This window comes from Mustela putorius, unplaced genomic scaffold, assembly GCF_011764305.1.
Source record: "Mustela putorius furo isolate JIRA1106 unplaced genomic scaffold, ASM1176430v1.1 tig00000682_pilon_pilon_pilon, whole genome shotgun sequence".
Lineage (NCBI taxonomy): Eukaryota > Metazoa > Chordata > Mammalia > Carnivora > Mustelidae > Mustela > Mustela putorius.
In genome coordinates this window covers 3407139-3425923 of record NW_025421443.1, presented here as the reverse complement: position 1 = coordinate 3425923, position 18785 = coordinate 3407139, and the positions used below count along the sequence as shown (strand labels likewise).

The 18785-nt window shown below is 35.1% G+C and overlaps 1 protein-coding gene across 1 annotated transcript in view; it reads right to left on the bottom strand.

Moving 5' to 3' along the window:
* Positions 1–4208: 4208 nt before the first annotated feature.
* Positions 4209–18785, bottom strand: part of ADAM29 (ADAM metallopeptidase domain 29) — a 72018-nt gene continuing 57441 nt past the window's right edge. The window contains 2 exon segments of the mRNA XM_045083045.1: positions 4209–6277; positions 6280–7401. Coding sequence (XP_044938980.1) covers positions 4532–6277; positions 6280–7209 — 2676 coding nt within the window. The 5' untranslated portion in view covers positions 7210–7401 and the 3' untranslated portion in view covers positions 4209–4531.

Genomic DNA, 18785 nt, shown 5'->3' with positions numbered 1-18785 from the left:
GTGGAGGAAAGAAAAGCTGGAGATTGAATTCAGTTGTCAATGGCCAATGATTTAATTATGTAGGTAATGAAGGCTCCATAAAACTCCAGGACAAGGTTTGGATTGCTTCTGGGTTGGTGAATACATGGTGAGGCACAGAGAGTTGTGTGCCTGAAGAGGACATTAAAGCCCCTTTCCCCTTCCCACATACCTTGCCCTTTGCATCTCCTCCATCTAGCTTTTCCTGTATTATATCATTTTATAATAAAACCAAAATCTAGTAAGTAAAATGTTTCTTTGTAAGCTACTCTAACAAATTAATCAAGCCCAAGGAGGTGCTCATTAGAACCTCCAAACTATAGCTGGTCTGTCAGAAGTACAGATAACAAATTGGGGAACAAACAGTCTTATAGGCCCGAGCCCTTAATCTGTGTGATCTGGTGCTATCTCCCAGTAGACAGTGTTAGAATTGAGTGGAGCTGTAGAATAGCTAGCTGGTATAAGAGAATTGGTTGTGATGTAGAGTACCACCACTGTACAGGAGAATTGGTTGCAAAATCTTAGTTGGTAATCAGATGTAGACCAGTGCCAGGATTGTACCAGGCAACTGGAGTTTTTCTAGTTATCTTTAATGAGATTGACTTCTATGTTAAATATATAAGGTTTAGAGAAACTGCTCTTCTTGATTAAAACAATACGAAACTTGTTGGGGCTTTCCTTCTGGACCCTCTATAATAGTCTATATGCAGATGAATCAAATTTAGCCACTTTTGAGTTTAGTATTCTTTTTTTTTTTTAAAGATTTTATTTATTTATTTGACAGAGAGAGATGACAAGCAGGCAGAGAGGCAGGCAGAGAGAGACGAGGAAGCAGGCTCCCTGCTGAGCAGAGAGCCTGATTTGGGGCTCAATCCCAGGACCCTGGGATCATGACCTGAGCCAAAGACAGTGGCTTAACCCACTGAGCCACCCAGGCGTCCCTCCTTTTCTTTATATATATAAGGGATCTAGTTTATTATTTATGTATTGAAAATGTTATCCTGCAGATTTACTGTCTGTGTTTACTATCACTATAGGGATAGAGGGAGAATTGGGTTAAATTCTCCCCCTTGGTGATTGTGGATTGTCTATCTCCATAATATTCCTTATATATTTGAAGTTATATTAGTGGATGCTTACATATTTAGGATGTCCTATCTCCCAAAGATTTTTTTTTTATCATTACAAAATATTCCTCCTATTTCTAGCAACACTTTGGACCTCAGAGTCTTCATTATTGGACAATAGGAATTAACACTAAATTAATTTTGTTAATATTGCATAAAATTATTTCTCAAATTTTTACATCTTCTAGGTCTTTATTTTTAAATTGTTTTTAAAAAAGAGTATTCTACTAGATTTTATACTTCTAGATTTTTACATCATGAAATATGTCAGTCTTTTACTTATTTAATGTGATTTATTTTAAATAGGTCTTATATTTACCATAGTTATTTTTCCCATTTTCACATATCTGCATTGTTTCCCTCACATGCCTATATCTACAGTAATCAAATACCATTTATTATGCTTTTTTCTTCAATTTCTTTTATTTCATAATCTTATCATTTTCATAGTTACCTTCAAAGTGGTGGTATGCACATTCAATGTCACGTAGCACAATCCATATCATTAATTTACCTCTTCCCAGTACTGCTAGCTGCTTAGACCTGTTAACTTAATTTGCATGCCTCCCAGCTTTTGTGATAAATATGCTTGCATTTTGTTCTGTAGATATTTATAATCCATGAGATAGTATTGTTTCATATATTAATTTATTTTATCCACATAGTGGTTTTTTGTGTATTTTATACTCCCCTGCACATTCATGCTTCTTCCTGGTATCATGTTTTTATTGACTGAAAAGAAACATATTTCTTTGTGTGGTAACTGCTGGCAATGATTTGTTTACCAAAAGAAAGTTTTGTTCTTCTTTATTCCTGAAGGTTGTTTTTAAAATCTAAAGAATTCTAATTTGGCAATTATATTTATAAAATAAATATCTTATTTGATTATCTTCTGCATTCAGACTTTTTGTTGAGGTCAGCCAACTACTTAATTGTTATTCCTTTTAAGATATGGTATTATATATCTGGCTGCTTTTAAGATGTTTCAGTGTCTCATTTTCAAGTTTGACTATGATATTTTTAGGTGTGTGTTTGTGTTTTTATACTGGTTGAAATTCACTGAGTTACTCAAAATAATGAGATGATGTGTTTCCATGTTTCTGAGGAATTCTCTGACTTATATTATTTCTATTCTATTATCTTTCTCCTCCTCAACTGGAGATTCTAATGATTTTAGGTTTATTGATATGTTTTACATGTTAGTTATCTTAATCTTTAATATTTTTGCCATGTGTGTAACTGATTTTTTTCAATGACTATTCTTCCAGTTAACTGATAGTTAATTGAACAATGAAATCTATAATTCGAAGTGCTCAACAAATTCCTAAATTTAGATATTTTATTTTTCCAACTCTAGACTATGTATTTGATAACCTTGAATAGATTCTAATTTTCTGGTGAGATGAATCTATCTTCTTTCACATAGTTAATTTGTTTTTCTTTCAGTTTCTTTAAAATAGTAATCATGGTGGGTTTTTGGTCATTATCATCTTTTCCACCCTCTGGATCATCTTTTAGTTAGATGACTTCTAGCTTCTCTTTTATTGCTTTTGTTGTTGTTTTCCCTTTATTATTGGCCATAATGACTTTCTCTTCATATATGTGATTTTTTAAAAAAAAATTTATTTATTTACTTGAGAGAGTGAGAGCATGAGAGGGGAGAGGGTCAGAGGGAGAAGCAGACTCCCTGCTGGACAGGGACCCTGATTCAAGACTGGATCCTTGAGACTCCAGGATCATGACCTGAGCCAAGGGCAGTCACTTAACCAACTGGGCCACCTATGTGCCCCAGTGTGATAATTTTTATTGTCTACTACATGTTATATATAAAGAACCATAGGAGTACAGGATAGAGTTAACTTTGACTTCATAAGTGCAACAGATTATAGATACTTCCTTTAAAGGCTTCAACCTGTCTCCCTAGCCTCCCACAGAGGACTTAAAATCAGCAGATGTGATGTAGAGAAACTGATTTTGAATTTGATGTCTGTTAAGTGTAAAATCTATCAACCTGTTCTCTTTTACACACTAGAGTTTTCAGATTTCTCTTCAACAGAGGTCTTCTAACAGGAATGGCCAATTGATCTTTACTTTTTATTCAGACTAATCACATTACTGGGAACAGACACTTGTTTGAGGAGAAAAAGTATTGACATTTCTCATTGTTTTCCTTTCTTTGTAGTTTTTAAGTCTTTTAACCTTCATTTCCTTCACAGTTCTCTAATACTTTAAAAATTAAAAAATGTGTTTGGTATTATACAATTGTTTTTATAGTTGTTTTCGGGGTGGGGGCAAAAAAAAAAAAAACTCTTATCTCCCAATACCTACCTAGAATTGAAAGCATTCTCTTTATCTCATTTCATAACCTAAGAAACCCCCAAATTTGAGAGACAACTGTTATTATCATCTTATCCTGTCTTTTTTTGGTTGGAAAATTGCAATAAACAATTTAAGTAATTTAATCAAGGTGGTAAAGGTCAGTGGTAAAGAAAATCTCAAACAAAATTTTCTGATACTTCCTCACTTTCATTTCCCTCATTATACCAAGATTAGTACCGTCACAGTCAAGAATTGGTCAGAAAAAGTAAAACCGCATCAATGATTTTAGAGGGACAGAATTGGGTAAACATATATGGAAGAACAGAACAAGTTAAGGGAGACATTGTCCTACTAACTGACAAGTGGCCATGAAATATTAACTAATTTCATTCAAAGAATTGAGGAGCAAAGGGAAAAGCTTAGAGGTTATTTAAATCTAAAAGACTGTAGGGCTAACTGCATGGATCTGACACTCAGAACTCTGAGGGTAGGTTCTGCTGAGCTGGTAAAGATTTTGGATATTAGTATATACTCTGAGGATGACACACCAGACAGCTATGCTGGTATCTCTCAGGCTGACAATGAAGTTGAACTGGAGAAAATTAAAATATATTTAAATATATATATACACAAACAAATGTTTTAGTAAAATATATATATATAATACATATTACATATAATAATATATTATATACGATAGTATACATATATATATATGAACTAAGTATAGCTGCTGGTGTAAAACCTTATTGAGGTGATATTGACACATGGAAAACAAATAAGATTCCCAGATTTCCAAACTCTCACTCATTCTCCCTGTTGCAGATCTCTATGGGAAGTGGCCTGGTACAGCAGGAATGTGGCCCAAGCAATGCAGTGTATAAAATAGGAAGGGAATTTGAAGCTGAGAAGCAATAACTTAAAAAACTGTACACAATCCATGTGCCATGTTTTCTCCCAGAAAATATTTTTTAAAAACCCAAATTTTAGGAAAAATTAGTCTTCTAATTTCTTAATATAATGAAGAGTAAGAAATATTCCAGGGATTCCCTTTTTTTAATGCATGATTATTTAGGTGCACTTTTCACGCTTGATGACTTTTGTTTCCCACTTTGACTCTGGCGAACTGATATGCTGGATTGACTCTGAACATTTTGCTGTGGTTTTGCAGTCTGACTCGGAGACTTTGGAGCCTTTTGAGGTGTCTTTTCAGTCCCACTTGGAGCCTTTTGCGCTGGCTTTGCAGCCCCACTCGGAGACTTTTGCACTGGCGTTGCACCCCCACTCGGAGCCTTTTGCGCTGGCTTTGCAGCCCCACTTGGAGCCTTTTGAGGTGGCTTTGCACCCCCACTCGGAGCCTTTTGCACTGGCGTTGCACCCCCACTTGGAGCCTTTTGCGCTGGCTTTGCAGCCCCACTCGGAGCCTTTTGCGCTGGCTTTGCAGCCCCACTCGGCGCCTTTTGCGCTGGCTTTGCAGCCCCACTCGGAGCCTTTTGCGCTGGTGTTTCAGTACCACTCGGAGCCTTTTGCTCTGGCTTTGCAGCCCCACTCGGAACCTTTTGCTCTGGCTTTGCAGGTTGAGTTGGAACTTTTTCCTCTTTCTTTTTTCTTTTCAGACAAAAGTAAAGAAGACAACATAATAAGAGAAACAACCAAAAAAGCGAGAACCATAACACATAACTTTTGTTAAACTTTTCTCTCTTAGGGGGTGGGCCACTATCAACGCTACCTCCATTGCCCCTTACTAGGCAGTTGGGTGGGTCCCACATATAGTTGCAGTGGCAGTGATGTCTGTTGTTGCAAATGCCCCTCATGTTGCAGAACTCAGGTGAGCAATTACTATCCAAGTGAGATATATGGACACACTGCCTGTCAATGCAGAGGTGTTCTTCACCACACTTTGTGCCATCTTGTACTTCACCAATATCAGGTTTGGGCATCCCAAAGTGGTAGTCGAGACCCCAGCAGGTGACCTCATTAAAGCGATACTGATGCACAGTAGAATGATCCCTCAAAAGGGGAATTTCTCTCACATTCGTACACTGAAGTCTCCCACACAGGATGTCTGAGATATTACATTTTACATATGAAGACTGGTGGGTACCACAGTTACCAAAGCGGTCACCAAGAGTGTTTATATTTTTGTAGCAATTTTGACTTGCACTCTTTGCCTCCGGGCCAAAAATCTGCTTACACAGTTCATTGCGGTCATTACATCTCCTCTCATAGCAATAGGCACTTTTATTACAAGGAATTCCATCCTTCAAATACACATCATCTGGGCACTGAGGGGATGATCCATCACACCACTCTGGAAGGTCACATTCATTGGCCTCTCTTCTACACATTTCTCCAGATAGTAATAACTGGCAATCTTTGCAACAAAGTCCGTGAGCACAAGCAGACCCATAAGTCATAGTGCAGTTTGATAGACAACAGGCATCTTTTGCACAATTCTGTAAAGGTCCACAGTCACACTCCTCTTCTTCTTCAACAATACCATCCCCACAACGCTTCTTTGAAAATATATCCTTTGTGTATATCTCGTAGAGCATACATTTTGCTTCATGTATAGTATATAACCAAAAATAAGAAAGACTACAATTGCTAAATGTTGTTATTGGTGGGTTTGAAGTATGCATTATACATCTAAAGTGTCCACATGTACAAAAATGACCATCATGAAACATACCCAAATTATGGCCAATATGATGAGCTACTGCAATTCCAACCAAGCTCACAGATCTGTTTAACATAGTAACAATTGCACAACTCTGGAGTGGTTGAAATTAAGTGATGTATGATGTATAACATAACCTAAACCACTCATTCCTCCTACTGGTTTATGCATAAAAAGATGTGCAGTATCATGTGGCAGGCGGGGAGCAAGGTTACCATTTTTCCAAGTGCAAAAATATCTCAGAGATCTACTTGTATCATTAACGTCAATGTAGTTTTTTTCAGTCCAGAACTCCATACCAAACAATAACAATCTAATACCCAATATCTCATAAATAGAATCTGCTATATTTATGATAGTATATAGATCTTCAGTATACTTTGAAATATTCTTTTTTATATGAAGATATAGAGTATGGTCCACCACCACTACTAGTTCAACAATAAAAAAATGGCGCCACCAGCTCCCATAACCACTTTGCTTCTGAGTGAAATTATTAATCTCTTGAGACTCCAGTTGGGGTACAATTTCCTCTAGTACAAAGTCAGAGTTCATTTCTGAAAACTCAGACTCCTCACTCTCCATTTTATATATCAAATGTTCAAATTTAGTAGAAAAAGTCATGGGCTTAATTTCATAAGCACTGTCATTTATCTGTAACAATCCTCGGAAGCCACCAAAACAGGAACTGAGGGCAACCAGGGATTCTGGGTCCCCTTCCACATAACCGTGATAGTAGCAGTCATGGTGAACAAAGGGTTGGTCCTCAAGGAGAGCACCTTGATCTGTGTAGGTGAACACTGGGAGGTGCCTGGACAGCAAATACTTCTTGACCTTTATGTGGACAATGTGTTTCCTGCCCCCAAAATGCAGGCTGTAAGAGAGCCAGTCTGAAGGCTTCACGCCTCTGCCTGTGCCAAGTATCTTCAAAGGAATCACCACTTCTGGGCGACTATTGTATTGGGAGTGGTCAGCCTCAGTGTGTCCACAAAAGGACAGAAACACCCCAAGCCAGTACAGCAGAAGCATGATCCTCATGTCCAGCAGAGCTTTAATCATAGTCATTATAAAATCACCACTATGTAAACACTAGTCCAGAGAAGAAGGCAGGCAAAACTGATAGTCATAGATGCTCTGGCTTCTTAGCCTGAGCTGGTCAGTGTGCAGGGCTAATTATTGAGGATCTATCTTCTGGCAGAGTTGAACCATTAGAATATCAGCCTTGTAAGTAAAGCATGTAGATGAAAGTGGTTATGCCTGGTGGAGAAAAAGAGAGAGGCACAAAATAAAAGTAGTTAGTGTTTTGATCAAGGAATGACTCAGGAAACTTCCTAGATTTGTTCTTACATATTGACAGAGCAGAGAGAGGCTGAGGGTATGTAAAAGAATGAAAACTGGCCATAGATTTATAGTTAGTAAACCTAGTGCTTTTGACCAGAACACACACTGTCTTGATAATAACAATAATTCAGTGTGTGAACACACTGTGAAAGGAAAATAAGGTTGGAAATGATGATGGGAAAACAAGGATTTATTGTGTTACTCTATAAATATGCATATCATGAACATTTCCAAAATAAGTTGTTAAAACAAAAGGGTCTTGAAGGTAAAATGATCATATATTGCTGAGATTGTTTCAATTTACACATGTTAAGTTAGCATAAGTAATAATACCTCTTCTTTTTTTCAAACTCAAGTGATAAATTACTTATTACATAAGATACTTTTTTTTTTTTTAAGCACTCTGATGTTATTCTGTCATCTCCTTTATGGTGCTTACCATACACCACCCAAGAGCAAAAATGTTTATCTCAATTTCTTTTTTTCTTCCTTACCTTATTCTCCTTACTTGGATTTTCAGACTGGAAATACTCAAGAGCATTATTGTGTCTTTCACAAATGTTAATATCTTCTATAATATCTATCTTAATTCTTTATATAACAAAAATGATTGACTTGACTTTTATTGTTCCTTGGAGTGTTACTCAAAAGTGTTTATTACATTTTCAATGCAGAACATTGTTTGAAAATTGTGGCCAATTAAGTTTCTCAAACAAGATCCTATAAACTCAGTTTCCTTGCATATTGCCTCTAAATTCAACTAAGTACCCCAAAAATAATTCAATGATAAAAAATAAACAACCTCTGAAAGCTAAAAATCAAAGGGCAGATTGGCTAGAGACCTCAAGGCTTGAGGAATGATAGCCAAGTGAATTCACTGAGTTTTCCTTTAATTCCTCATATATAGACCAAACTGGGTACTGGGGAGGTCTTTAACATAGAACCCCAAGCATAGACCAAAAAAATCAAGAACAGCTTGCTCTTTCTGAATGAATGACAGAGAATGAAACACACACACACACACACACACACACACACACACAATAAAAAGTCCAAAAGGTGTTTCAGCACCTGCTCTTGAGCCAAGACACATGTGTGATTCAGAGTGGCAACTTCAAAGACTTATAGGTCAACGCAAAACATAGTCCATAGTCAGTGCACTGGTGGACTGTTTAATCCCCCTACTTTGAGAGTATAATAGCCCTGAAAGGCAAGCCTAATCCTCATCAATATCCAGGTAACTAGTTAACTGATCTGCCTTCAGAGGCAGCAACAAAATCCCAAGAATCTGACCCAATTTCAGCTCAGAAATGAAAGCAGGAAATAGGAGTCTCCGTTATAAAGCTTGGTATCTCCCACCTCTCCACCAAGAGACATAAAGAGACAGAAATCCTGGCTTCTGTTCCTCCTGTCTCCAGGTCTAAGCATGGCTCAATGACACCAGGTAGTCCACAAAAGGCATCAGACTAGATCAAGGAGAAAAAAAGGATCACTGTACTCCTACAGGTCATGGCTAATTATTTAGTCAAAAGAGAGACAAAGACTGGAAAAGAATGAAGAAAATAAACAACTTGTATAACACCAGCAAGAAGACCAAGATATATGTGGTGGAAGTACCCAAATAAGAAGAGAAAGGACCAGAAAACTCATTCAAAGAAATAATGGCTAAAACTCTCCCAAAGCTAAGGAATGAAATGGGCATCCAGATGCACAAAGCCCAAAATATCTCAAATAAGAAGAACCAAAGGAATCCATCCCAAGACTTACTATAATTAAATTACAAAAGGTCAACACAAAAAATTTTGAAAGTGGCAAGAGAGAGCAATATGCCACGTTCAAAAGAATCACCATAGGACTATGCATGAAATTTTGAACAGAAGTTTTGCAGGTCTGGAGGCAGTGAAATGATGTAGTCAAAATGTTTAAAGGAAAAAAAAAAAACCTGTCAGCGAAGAATACTATACTTGAGAGAATAGTCTTTTAAAATAAAGGAGACATAAAGATACACCCAGACAAACAAAAGTTAAGGGAGTTTATCACTATTAAAACTGCCTTATGAGAGATGCTAAAATGACTTTTTCATGTTGGAAAGAAAAGGATGCTAAATAGCAACATGAGAGGGTAAAGAAGTGAAAGACAAAAATATATATGCATTCATATCCATATATAATATATATATTAATATATATACATATATTCATAAATATACATATATATGAATATGATATTACTCTGTAGTGAGTAAAACACTTTTAACTCTAGTATAAAAGAGATAAAAGTATTCAAAATAATTATAACTCTAAACCATGTCAAAAGATACACCATAGGAATAGATGTAAACTGTGGCAATAAGATAAAATGCAAGCTGAAGGAAAGATAAAGTATAGAATTTTGGTATGTGATTGAGCTTAAGTTATTATCAGCTTAACATAGGCCACCTTAACTATAAGATATGTTATATAAGCCCCAGGGTAACCCCCCTCAACATACACATTATAGAAATTACAGACAAATAAAGAGAAAGGAACCAATGACCATAAATATGCAAACAGAAAATCAACAAAACACAATGGAAGATGAGAGGAAAAGACCAAAAAAAAAAAAAAAAAAAAAAAGAAAAGAAAAGAAAGATTAATAGAAAAGTAACAAAATATCAATATTAAATTGGTTCTTATTGATAACTTAAAATTAAACTCCTCATCAGAAGACACAAAGTGACTGAATGGATTTATTTATTTATTCATGACTGAATGGATTTAAAAAATAAGGCTCAATGGCAACCTCATTGACCTCAGCTGCAGCAACTTCTTAGAAACATCACCAAAGGCAGGGGAAGCAAGGGCAAAAATGAACTATTGGGACTTCATCATGATCAAAAGCTTTGCTTAGCAGAGGAAACAGTTAACAAAACCAAAAGACAACCGACAGAATAGGAAAAGATATGTACAAATGACATAACAGATAAAGGGCTAGTATCCAAATTCTACAAAGAACTTAGCAAACTCAACACCCAAAGAACAAATAATCGAATCAAGAAATGGGCAGAAGACATGAACAGACATTTCCACAAAGAAGACATCCAAATGGCCAACAGACACATGAAAAATTGCTCAACATCAGCCAGCATCAGGGAAATACAAATCAAAACCGCAGTGAGATACCACCTTACACCAGTCAAAATGGCTAAAATTAACAAGTAAGGAAATGACAGGTGTTGGTGAGAATGTGGAGAATGGGGAGCCCTCCTACACTGTTGGTGGGAATGCAAGCTGGTGCAGCCACTCTGTAAAACACTATGGAGTTTCTTGGAAATTGAAAATACAGCTACCCATAATCCAGCAATTGCACTACTGGGTATTTACCCTAAAGATACAAATGTAGTGATCCGAAGGGGCGCGTGCACTCCAATATTTATAGCAGCAATGTCTATAACAGCCACACTATGGAAGGAGCCTAAATGTCCATCAACAGAAGAATGGTTAAAGAAGATGTGGTATATTTATACAATCGAATATTAGGCAACCATTGAAAAACCCCAAAATCTTGCCATTTGCAATGATGTGGATGGAGCTAGAGGGTATTATGCTAAGTGAAATAAGTGAAAGAAAGACAATTATCACATGATCTCACTGATATGATGAACTTGAGAAATGAGACAGAGGATCAAAGGGGAAGGGAGGGAAAAATGAATGAAACCACAGAGGGAGACAAACCAAACTCTTAATCTCAGGAAATAAAATGAGGGTTGCTAGAGGGGAAGGATAGGGTGGCAGGGTGATGGACATTAGGGAGGGTATGTGCTATATTGAGTTCTGTGAATTGTGTAAGACTGATGAATCACAGACATGTACCTCTGAAACAAATAATAAATTATATGTTAATAAAAATATAAGGCTCAATATATGCTGAGTAGAAAAAAAAACTCATTTTAAATTAAAAAAATAAAACACAAACTAAAAGTAAACATGGATAAAGATATTCTATGTAAATGGTCACCAAAAGAGAGAGAAAATGACTACACTTGTATCTGATAGAAGAGAATCTAAGTCAAAACTGACATTAGAAATGCATACACACACACACACACACACACACACACACACACATATATATATGCATCTAAAGTAAATATTCACAGAACAGAAGGGGAAAATAGTGTTATAATAATAGTAGGACACTTCAATACCCCACTTTCAATACTTACAGAACCTCTAGACTACATATCAACAAGGACATAAAGGACTTAAATAGCACCACTAACCACCACTAACCAAATCTATCTAAGAGACATATACAGAATATTCTATCCAATAGCAGCAGGATACACATTATTCTCAAGTATCCATGGATATTTCTCCGAAATAGATTACACATTTGGTCACCAAAAAAAAACCTTAACAAATTACACTAAGGTATATTTTGTAATCACAATGGAATAAAACTAGACATCAAAAGCAGAAGGAAAAGCAGAAAATTCACAAGTGGGTTGAAAAATTAAAACATATTCTGAAACAGCATGGGTCAATAATGAAATAAGAAAATAAACTAGAAAATACCTTGAGACAAATAAAAATGAAAACACACATACTAAATGTTATGGGATGCAGGAAAAGTTGCAATAGAAGTAAAGTTCATAGTGATAGATACCTCAAGAAATAAGGAAAACCTCAAATAACTTAATTATGTACCTCAAGGAACTAGGAAAAGAACAGACAAAACTGAAAGCTTATAGAAGGAGGGAAATAACAAAAGTCAGAGCAGAAATAAATGAATTAATTATAGACTTAAAAGACTATAGAAAAGATCACTGAACTAAGAGATTGTTCTCTGAAAAAAATAGGCAAAGTTGATAATCCTTAAGTTTGACCCAACAAGAAAAAAAGAAACAGGGTTCAAATAAATAAAATAAAAAATGAAAAAGATGTTACAACTGATACTACAGAAATATGAAGGATCATAGGGACTACTATATACAATTATGCACCATGATCAAGAGGGATTCGTCCCTGGGATACAAGGGTTGTTAGCATATAAAAATCAATTACAGTGATACACCAAATTTAAATAATTAAGGATAAAGTCACGATCATCTGAAAAGACCCAGAATAGATATTTGACAAAATTCACCATACTTTCATGATAAAAACTCTCAAAAAACTAGGAATAGAGGGTAATTACCTCAGCATAATAAAGGCTATAAAGAAAGTCCCAGAGCCAACATTATATGCAATTTGGAAAAAAGGAAAGATTTTCCTCTAAGATTGGGAGAAAAGCAAGGATGCCCATTCTCACTATCCCTGTTCAACATACTATTGGAAGTCCCAGCCAGAGTAATTAGGCTAGGAAAAATAAATAAATAAATAAAAGGCATCCAAATTGTGAAGGAAGGGATAAAATTGTCTTCTCTTTGCAGCCAACATGATCCTATATACAGAAAACCCTAAAAATTCTAAGAAAAAAGCTGTTAAAAATAATATAGGAATTCATTAAAGGTGTAGAACACAAAGTTAACATGAAAATCAGTTGCATTACCATGCACTGACAATAAATAATCTGAAAGGAAATTAGGGAAACAATCTCATTTATAGTTGCACAAAAGGAATAAAATACTTAGGGATAAATTTCAACAGATGAAAGACTTGTACACTGAAAACTATAAAATATACGTACCAATAGTAAATCATGATTTGAAAGAGAAATGACAAATGATGCCAATATTGAGATAAATCATATGCTAAAATTATCTGACCAGAATTTTAAAGCAGTCATTATAAAAAGAGCTTCAATAAACAGTTACAAATATCTGGAAACAAACAAAAACATTGAAAAATCTCAGCAGAGAAGTCACAATAATAAAAAAAGAACAACTGAACATCCATAAGTAAATAAAATAAACCTCAACTAAAACATATCTTAAACAAACAAAGATCTCAAAATTAATCAAACACTTAAATGTTAAATGAAAAACTATAAAACTTTAAGAACAAAATGTAAGCCAAATTCTTCAGGGTGCCTGCCTGGGTGGCTCAGTCAGTTAAGCATCTGACTCTTAATTTTGGCTTAGGTCATGATCTTGGGATCAAATAAGGAAGTAGTAAGTAAGTAAGTAAATAAATAAATAATAAATACAATTCTAGGCCAAAAATTCAGTTAAGGATGAAAAGAGACATTACACACTAGAAGAAAATATTTTTAAATTACATATCTGAAAAAGAAATTGTATTTATAATATATAAAGAATTCTTAAAGTCAATATTGTAAAATAAGCAATCTGATTACAAAATGATTAAAAGGCATAAATAAACGTTTTTTCAAAGAGGATATACAGATGTATAATAAGAACATAAAAATATCACCAACATAATTAGCTGGAAGAAAAATATTAATTCAAACCTACATGAGCTATCATTATACACCTATTAGAATGGCTAACATAAGAAATTCATCTGGACTATTCTGTGATTTCTAGATCCCTCTTTCACAAAAACCAACAATAATATTATTTCTAGTCACACTTTTTTCCTGGAGAATTCCTGGTACATAATGCTTTTATTAAAACTTGGCTCTCAACAGTTTGAAGCTCTCTATCTAGAAGCTTCCCATTTTTAAATCCCCATACACAATATGGTTCAGAGGTTAGAGCATTATTGCTTGCGTTGTTGATGATAATTCCAAACCCCTAATTCAGGAATGATTTGACTAATTGCTTTTGACTTTTATTTCTTGCTCTTCAGTAAACCTTCCAAACCAATCCTACACAAATCTCAATTTGTTTTCTCATCTAAACTTATTTCTCAAAATCATAAAAACTTTAACTGAATTCCTTTTTTAAAATTTCATACTGTAATTTTTTCAGTAAGTTACTGGCTTTTACTCCTCTCCCTAAGTAGCCTCATTCCAGACTTCATCAATTCAACCGACTGAATTGGCCAAAATCCTCAACCTGAACTCAACTGATGCTCACACCTGCTTTACCTTACAACAAACTAGCTACTACTGATGGATCCAAAGAAACAACGACAATAACACAGAGAACATGACATCTAGGTGAAGCTTAAAAGTGTCAGACAAACTGAGAACTGGAGTGTCTGAACTCATGACATATTTCAAACCTTCTGTTCTTTCAATGCATGTATGTAGTTCTGTTGTACAGTGCCTTCATAACTCCCTGACTTCCAACACTTCCTCATGGTGTCTGTGATTGAAGACCTACATTCTGTTTACTATGGTTGACTTTCAAATTAGTTTATATCACTAAAACAAGGGTTCTTGATTTTACTCCTGTTTAATAAAGAATTTGATGGGGTGCCTGGGTTAAGTGGGTTATCAGTGGGTTAAGCCTCTGCCTTCGGCTTAGGTTGTGATCCCAGAGTCCTGGGATCAAGCCCCGCATCAGTCTCTCTGCTCAGCAGGGAGCCTGTTTCCCTTCTTCTCTCTCTGCTTGCCTCTCTACCTACTTGTGATCTCTGTCAAATAAATAAATAAAATCTTAAAAAAAAAGAATTTGATATTCATGTTTATATTTCCTATATGGATTCATATTAATGGGGAAAGGTACTTCCAGGCTGAACATTTTCTTGGTCATTGAGATTTCAAGAGAGCTGGAATCACCTGAAAGCATTTATAGTTCTAATATGAAGATAGCTTATTTCACAAAATGCCTGGAGAAAGGGACATCACTAGATGAGATTTCTGAGATAAACATGTTTGCATGAGTAAAACCCTAATATTTTTATTTGTTTTCTGTGTCTTTCCTTTATTTAATTTGCTTGAGATACATGTATATATACATATATGTATATATACATATATATTCACTACACGCTATGGAATATAATTTTCATGAAAGAAAAATTCTGGAAGATATTTCATTATTGATAAAGAACCTAAGCCATGTAAATCTTCATTAAGTTTATTCCTTAGAATTCAGGCTGGAAAAAGATAGTAAGAAGAGCTGGCTGAGGTTATCCACAGGAACAGTAGTTATTTATGACTCCTCTAATCTTGGAAGCTAGATGTGGAGCAGAAGAGAGGTTTTCTCTGGGTATGTATCACACCCTCTTGGTGTCTTTCCATTAAACCTTCTATTCTAGTAGTCTAGGTCAGCAGTATTCAGCTCACTGATCTTTTTCTACTTCTCTGACTTCAGTCAAACCGCCCAAGTGGAACAAATTTGAACATGAGCATTTAATTTTCTTTAACTTAAATAAATGACTGTGTGATAATATTTTGTTACCAGAATATTAGACAGAAGACTAAAGTAACAAAACACTCACAACTATTATGAGAAAAAAAAAATTGGATCTGTTTTTTATTCTAGGCCAGATTAAAGAGTATAATGACCAGTTTAGTCAATGTTATTAAACAAATGGCCTTGTTTTTTTTTTCTAATGCATTTTAATATTAATTTTTCTAAGCCTTTACCCAGGTAGAATACATGAGTCTTTGTGTTAATTTTGTTTTTATTGAACAGCAAATAGTTTAGAACAGTTCTATTGTTTAGTGTTGGTTTAAACTTATCCAATAGATAAGTTTCTACTTATCTATTGGATATCTAAATTTTAAGTTGTTTTACCTATTTGAAGAGAAAATATGTATTATGTATTTTAATTTAGGAACTTTGAAAATATTTGTACATACCAATTGAATTTTATATATTGGGTCCATATTTAACCAATATGAAACAAAACCAAAAGAATGGTGTTTTAATTATTTTTAAAGAATTTATTTATTTATATGACACACACACACACACACAGAGAGAGAGAGAGAGAGAGAACCCAAGCAGGGGGAGTGGGAGGAGGAGAAGCAGGTTTCCTACGGAGCAGGGAGCCCAATGAAGGGCTCCATCCCAGGACCCTGGGATCATTACCTGAGCCAAAGGCAGATGCTTAATGACTAAGCCACCCAGGCACCTCTAAAATGGAGTTTTAAAATGAAATATCAAACCAAATGAAATAAAATAGTTTTTGCTAGGGTAAAGAAACCCTCAAATTTTGTATTTGTTGATTTATCTATGGTACTAAGAGGAATTTGTTGTTGTTGTTGGATTCTATTTCTCAGTAAGCTCTGAAGCAAGGTTGTCAGGTAAGAGAGAACAATGGAAAGAATGTGGTAAGTTCAAAGAAGCTATGAAACTTTTATTAGATACCACATTGGTGATTGTCTCTTACACCATAACCTCTCTTATATAGCAAGATTTGCATAAATCTCATTTAAGTAATTAAGTGTAAGCTTATTTAGAGTTATAACCTTATCTCTCAAACTAACATATTACTTGAAGTAAAAGACCATGATTTTTATTTATTTTGATTCATGTATCCTTTTCCCAGAACTATTATCCCACGCAAAATATCTTACAAAAACAACTGCCTATAGATATGAATGTACTGAGCTGGACTGAGTCATACCTAACATTTACATGTCTATTTATCTTGTTAATTACTTAATTAGTTGTAATGAATTAAGAAGTTCAAGTTATAAAGCACAGTTTTATTATAATTGATTAATAGATTCTATGTCCTGGACAAGAAATGACTGTCAAAAAGTCTGAAAACTGCCTATCTTCCCAAGAAAATCATAGTATAAAGCCTAAAGGCTTATCTCAAAGGAAGAATAAAAGATGGAGAGGTTGCCTTGATACTCTGTGGTTCTTTAATTCTGATCTGAGGGAGTCAGTATATGTATATAGTACCTGTGTAGTATATATAATGTATACTATATAGATAAGTATAAGAACATATAGGTCTAATATATAAGAAAACTGGTACAATTATAGAACTTTTCTTAGAGATAGGGCAATAGTTTCTAAATTTCTTTTCTTTAAAGATTTTATTTATTCATTTGACAGAGAGAGAGAGAGAGAGAGAGCTAGAGAGCACAAGTGAGGGAGGAGAAGCAGGCTCCCTGCCAAGCAGGGAGCCCCACGCTAGAACCTGGAACCTGGGACCATGACCTGAGCTGAAAGCAAATGCTCGGCTGACTGAGCCACCCAGTTGCCCCTATGACAATAGTTTCTATGCATCAATTGGAGCACCCAGAATTAGGGGAGCAGAAGATATCTTCTCTGACACTTGATGATTTTCAACTAAAGACCAAATGACTATCACTGTCCTAGTTACTAAATACATAAATACAACAAAAATATAATTCTTTTCAAAAAGGTGTATAATACTTTGTTGGGATTCAAGTATGTATGATTCTGCCAGGTCTGCCATGTTAAAGAGCTACACACTGGATAGCTTAAACCACTGAAATTTATTTTCTCACAGTTCTGGAGGCTAAAATTCTGAGATCAAGGTGTTGGCAGAATTGATTCTGCTAAGGGACATGAGAGAAGGTTCTGGACCATTTCTTTCCCAAGCCACTGTTAAGCTTTCTTTTCCCTAAATCTTCAGATTATGTTCACTCTGTAAACGTCTGTGTCAAATTTCCCCCCGGCTTTTTTTTTTTTTTAAATAAGATTGTTTATTTATTTATTTATTTGAGAGAAAGAGAGAGATCATGAGCAGGAGGGAAGTGCAGAGGAAGAAGCAGACTCCACGTTGAACAGGAAGCCCAGCATGGGACTCAATCTCAGAACCCTGATATCATGACTGGAGCTGAAGGCAGATGCTTAACTGACTGAATCACCAAGGTGTCCCTAAATTTCCCCTTCTTAGAAGAATACCACTCATACTGGATTAAAGTACACCTTAATGATCTCTTTTTAACTTAATTATCTCTTTAAAGGATTTCCAAATGCAGTCACATTGTAAGGTACTTGGGGTTTGGACCTCAATATGTGATTTTTTTTTTAATGGTGCAATTCTTCCTTTAATTGTGTACATAATTATGCTAAGAACAAGAATGTAAATTCTGAAACAAAAGAGAGAATAAATGGATTGAATTTATATATGCAAAATAACAAGTTATTTGTTATCATTTAGTTATATATGTGTGTTTATATGCATATATATATATATATAAACTTTTTTACTTGTATACATATAGCATAAATTGATTTATACCATATAAAGCACTTCTTTTTTTTCAACAACATTGTTATTTTCTTTCTGGTATACAGATCTGGAGTAATTTCAAATGAAATTGAAATGATAATTGAAAAATTATCAAAAGAGTATAGATAAAAGTGGGGCACATGGGTGGTTCAGTCAGTTAAGCATCTGCCTTTGGCGCAGGTCATGATCCCAGGGTCTTGGGATAGAGTCCTACTGAGGCTCCCTGCTCATCAAGGAGTCTGCTTCCCCTCTCCCTCTGCCCTTTCCTGCTCCCTGCTGGTCCTCTTTGTCTCTTGCTCA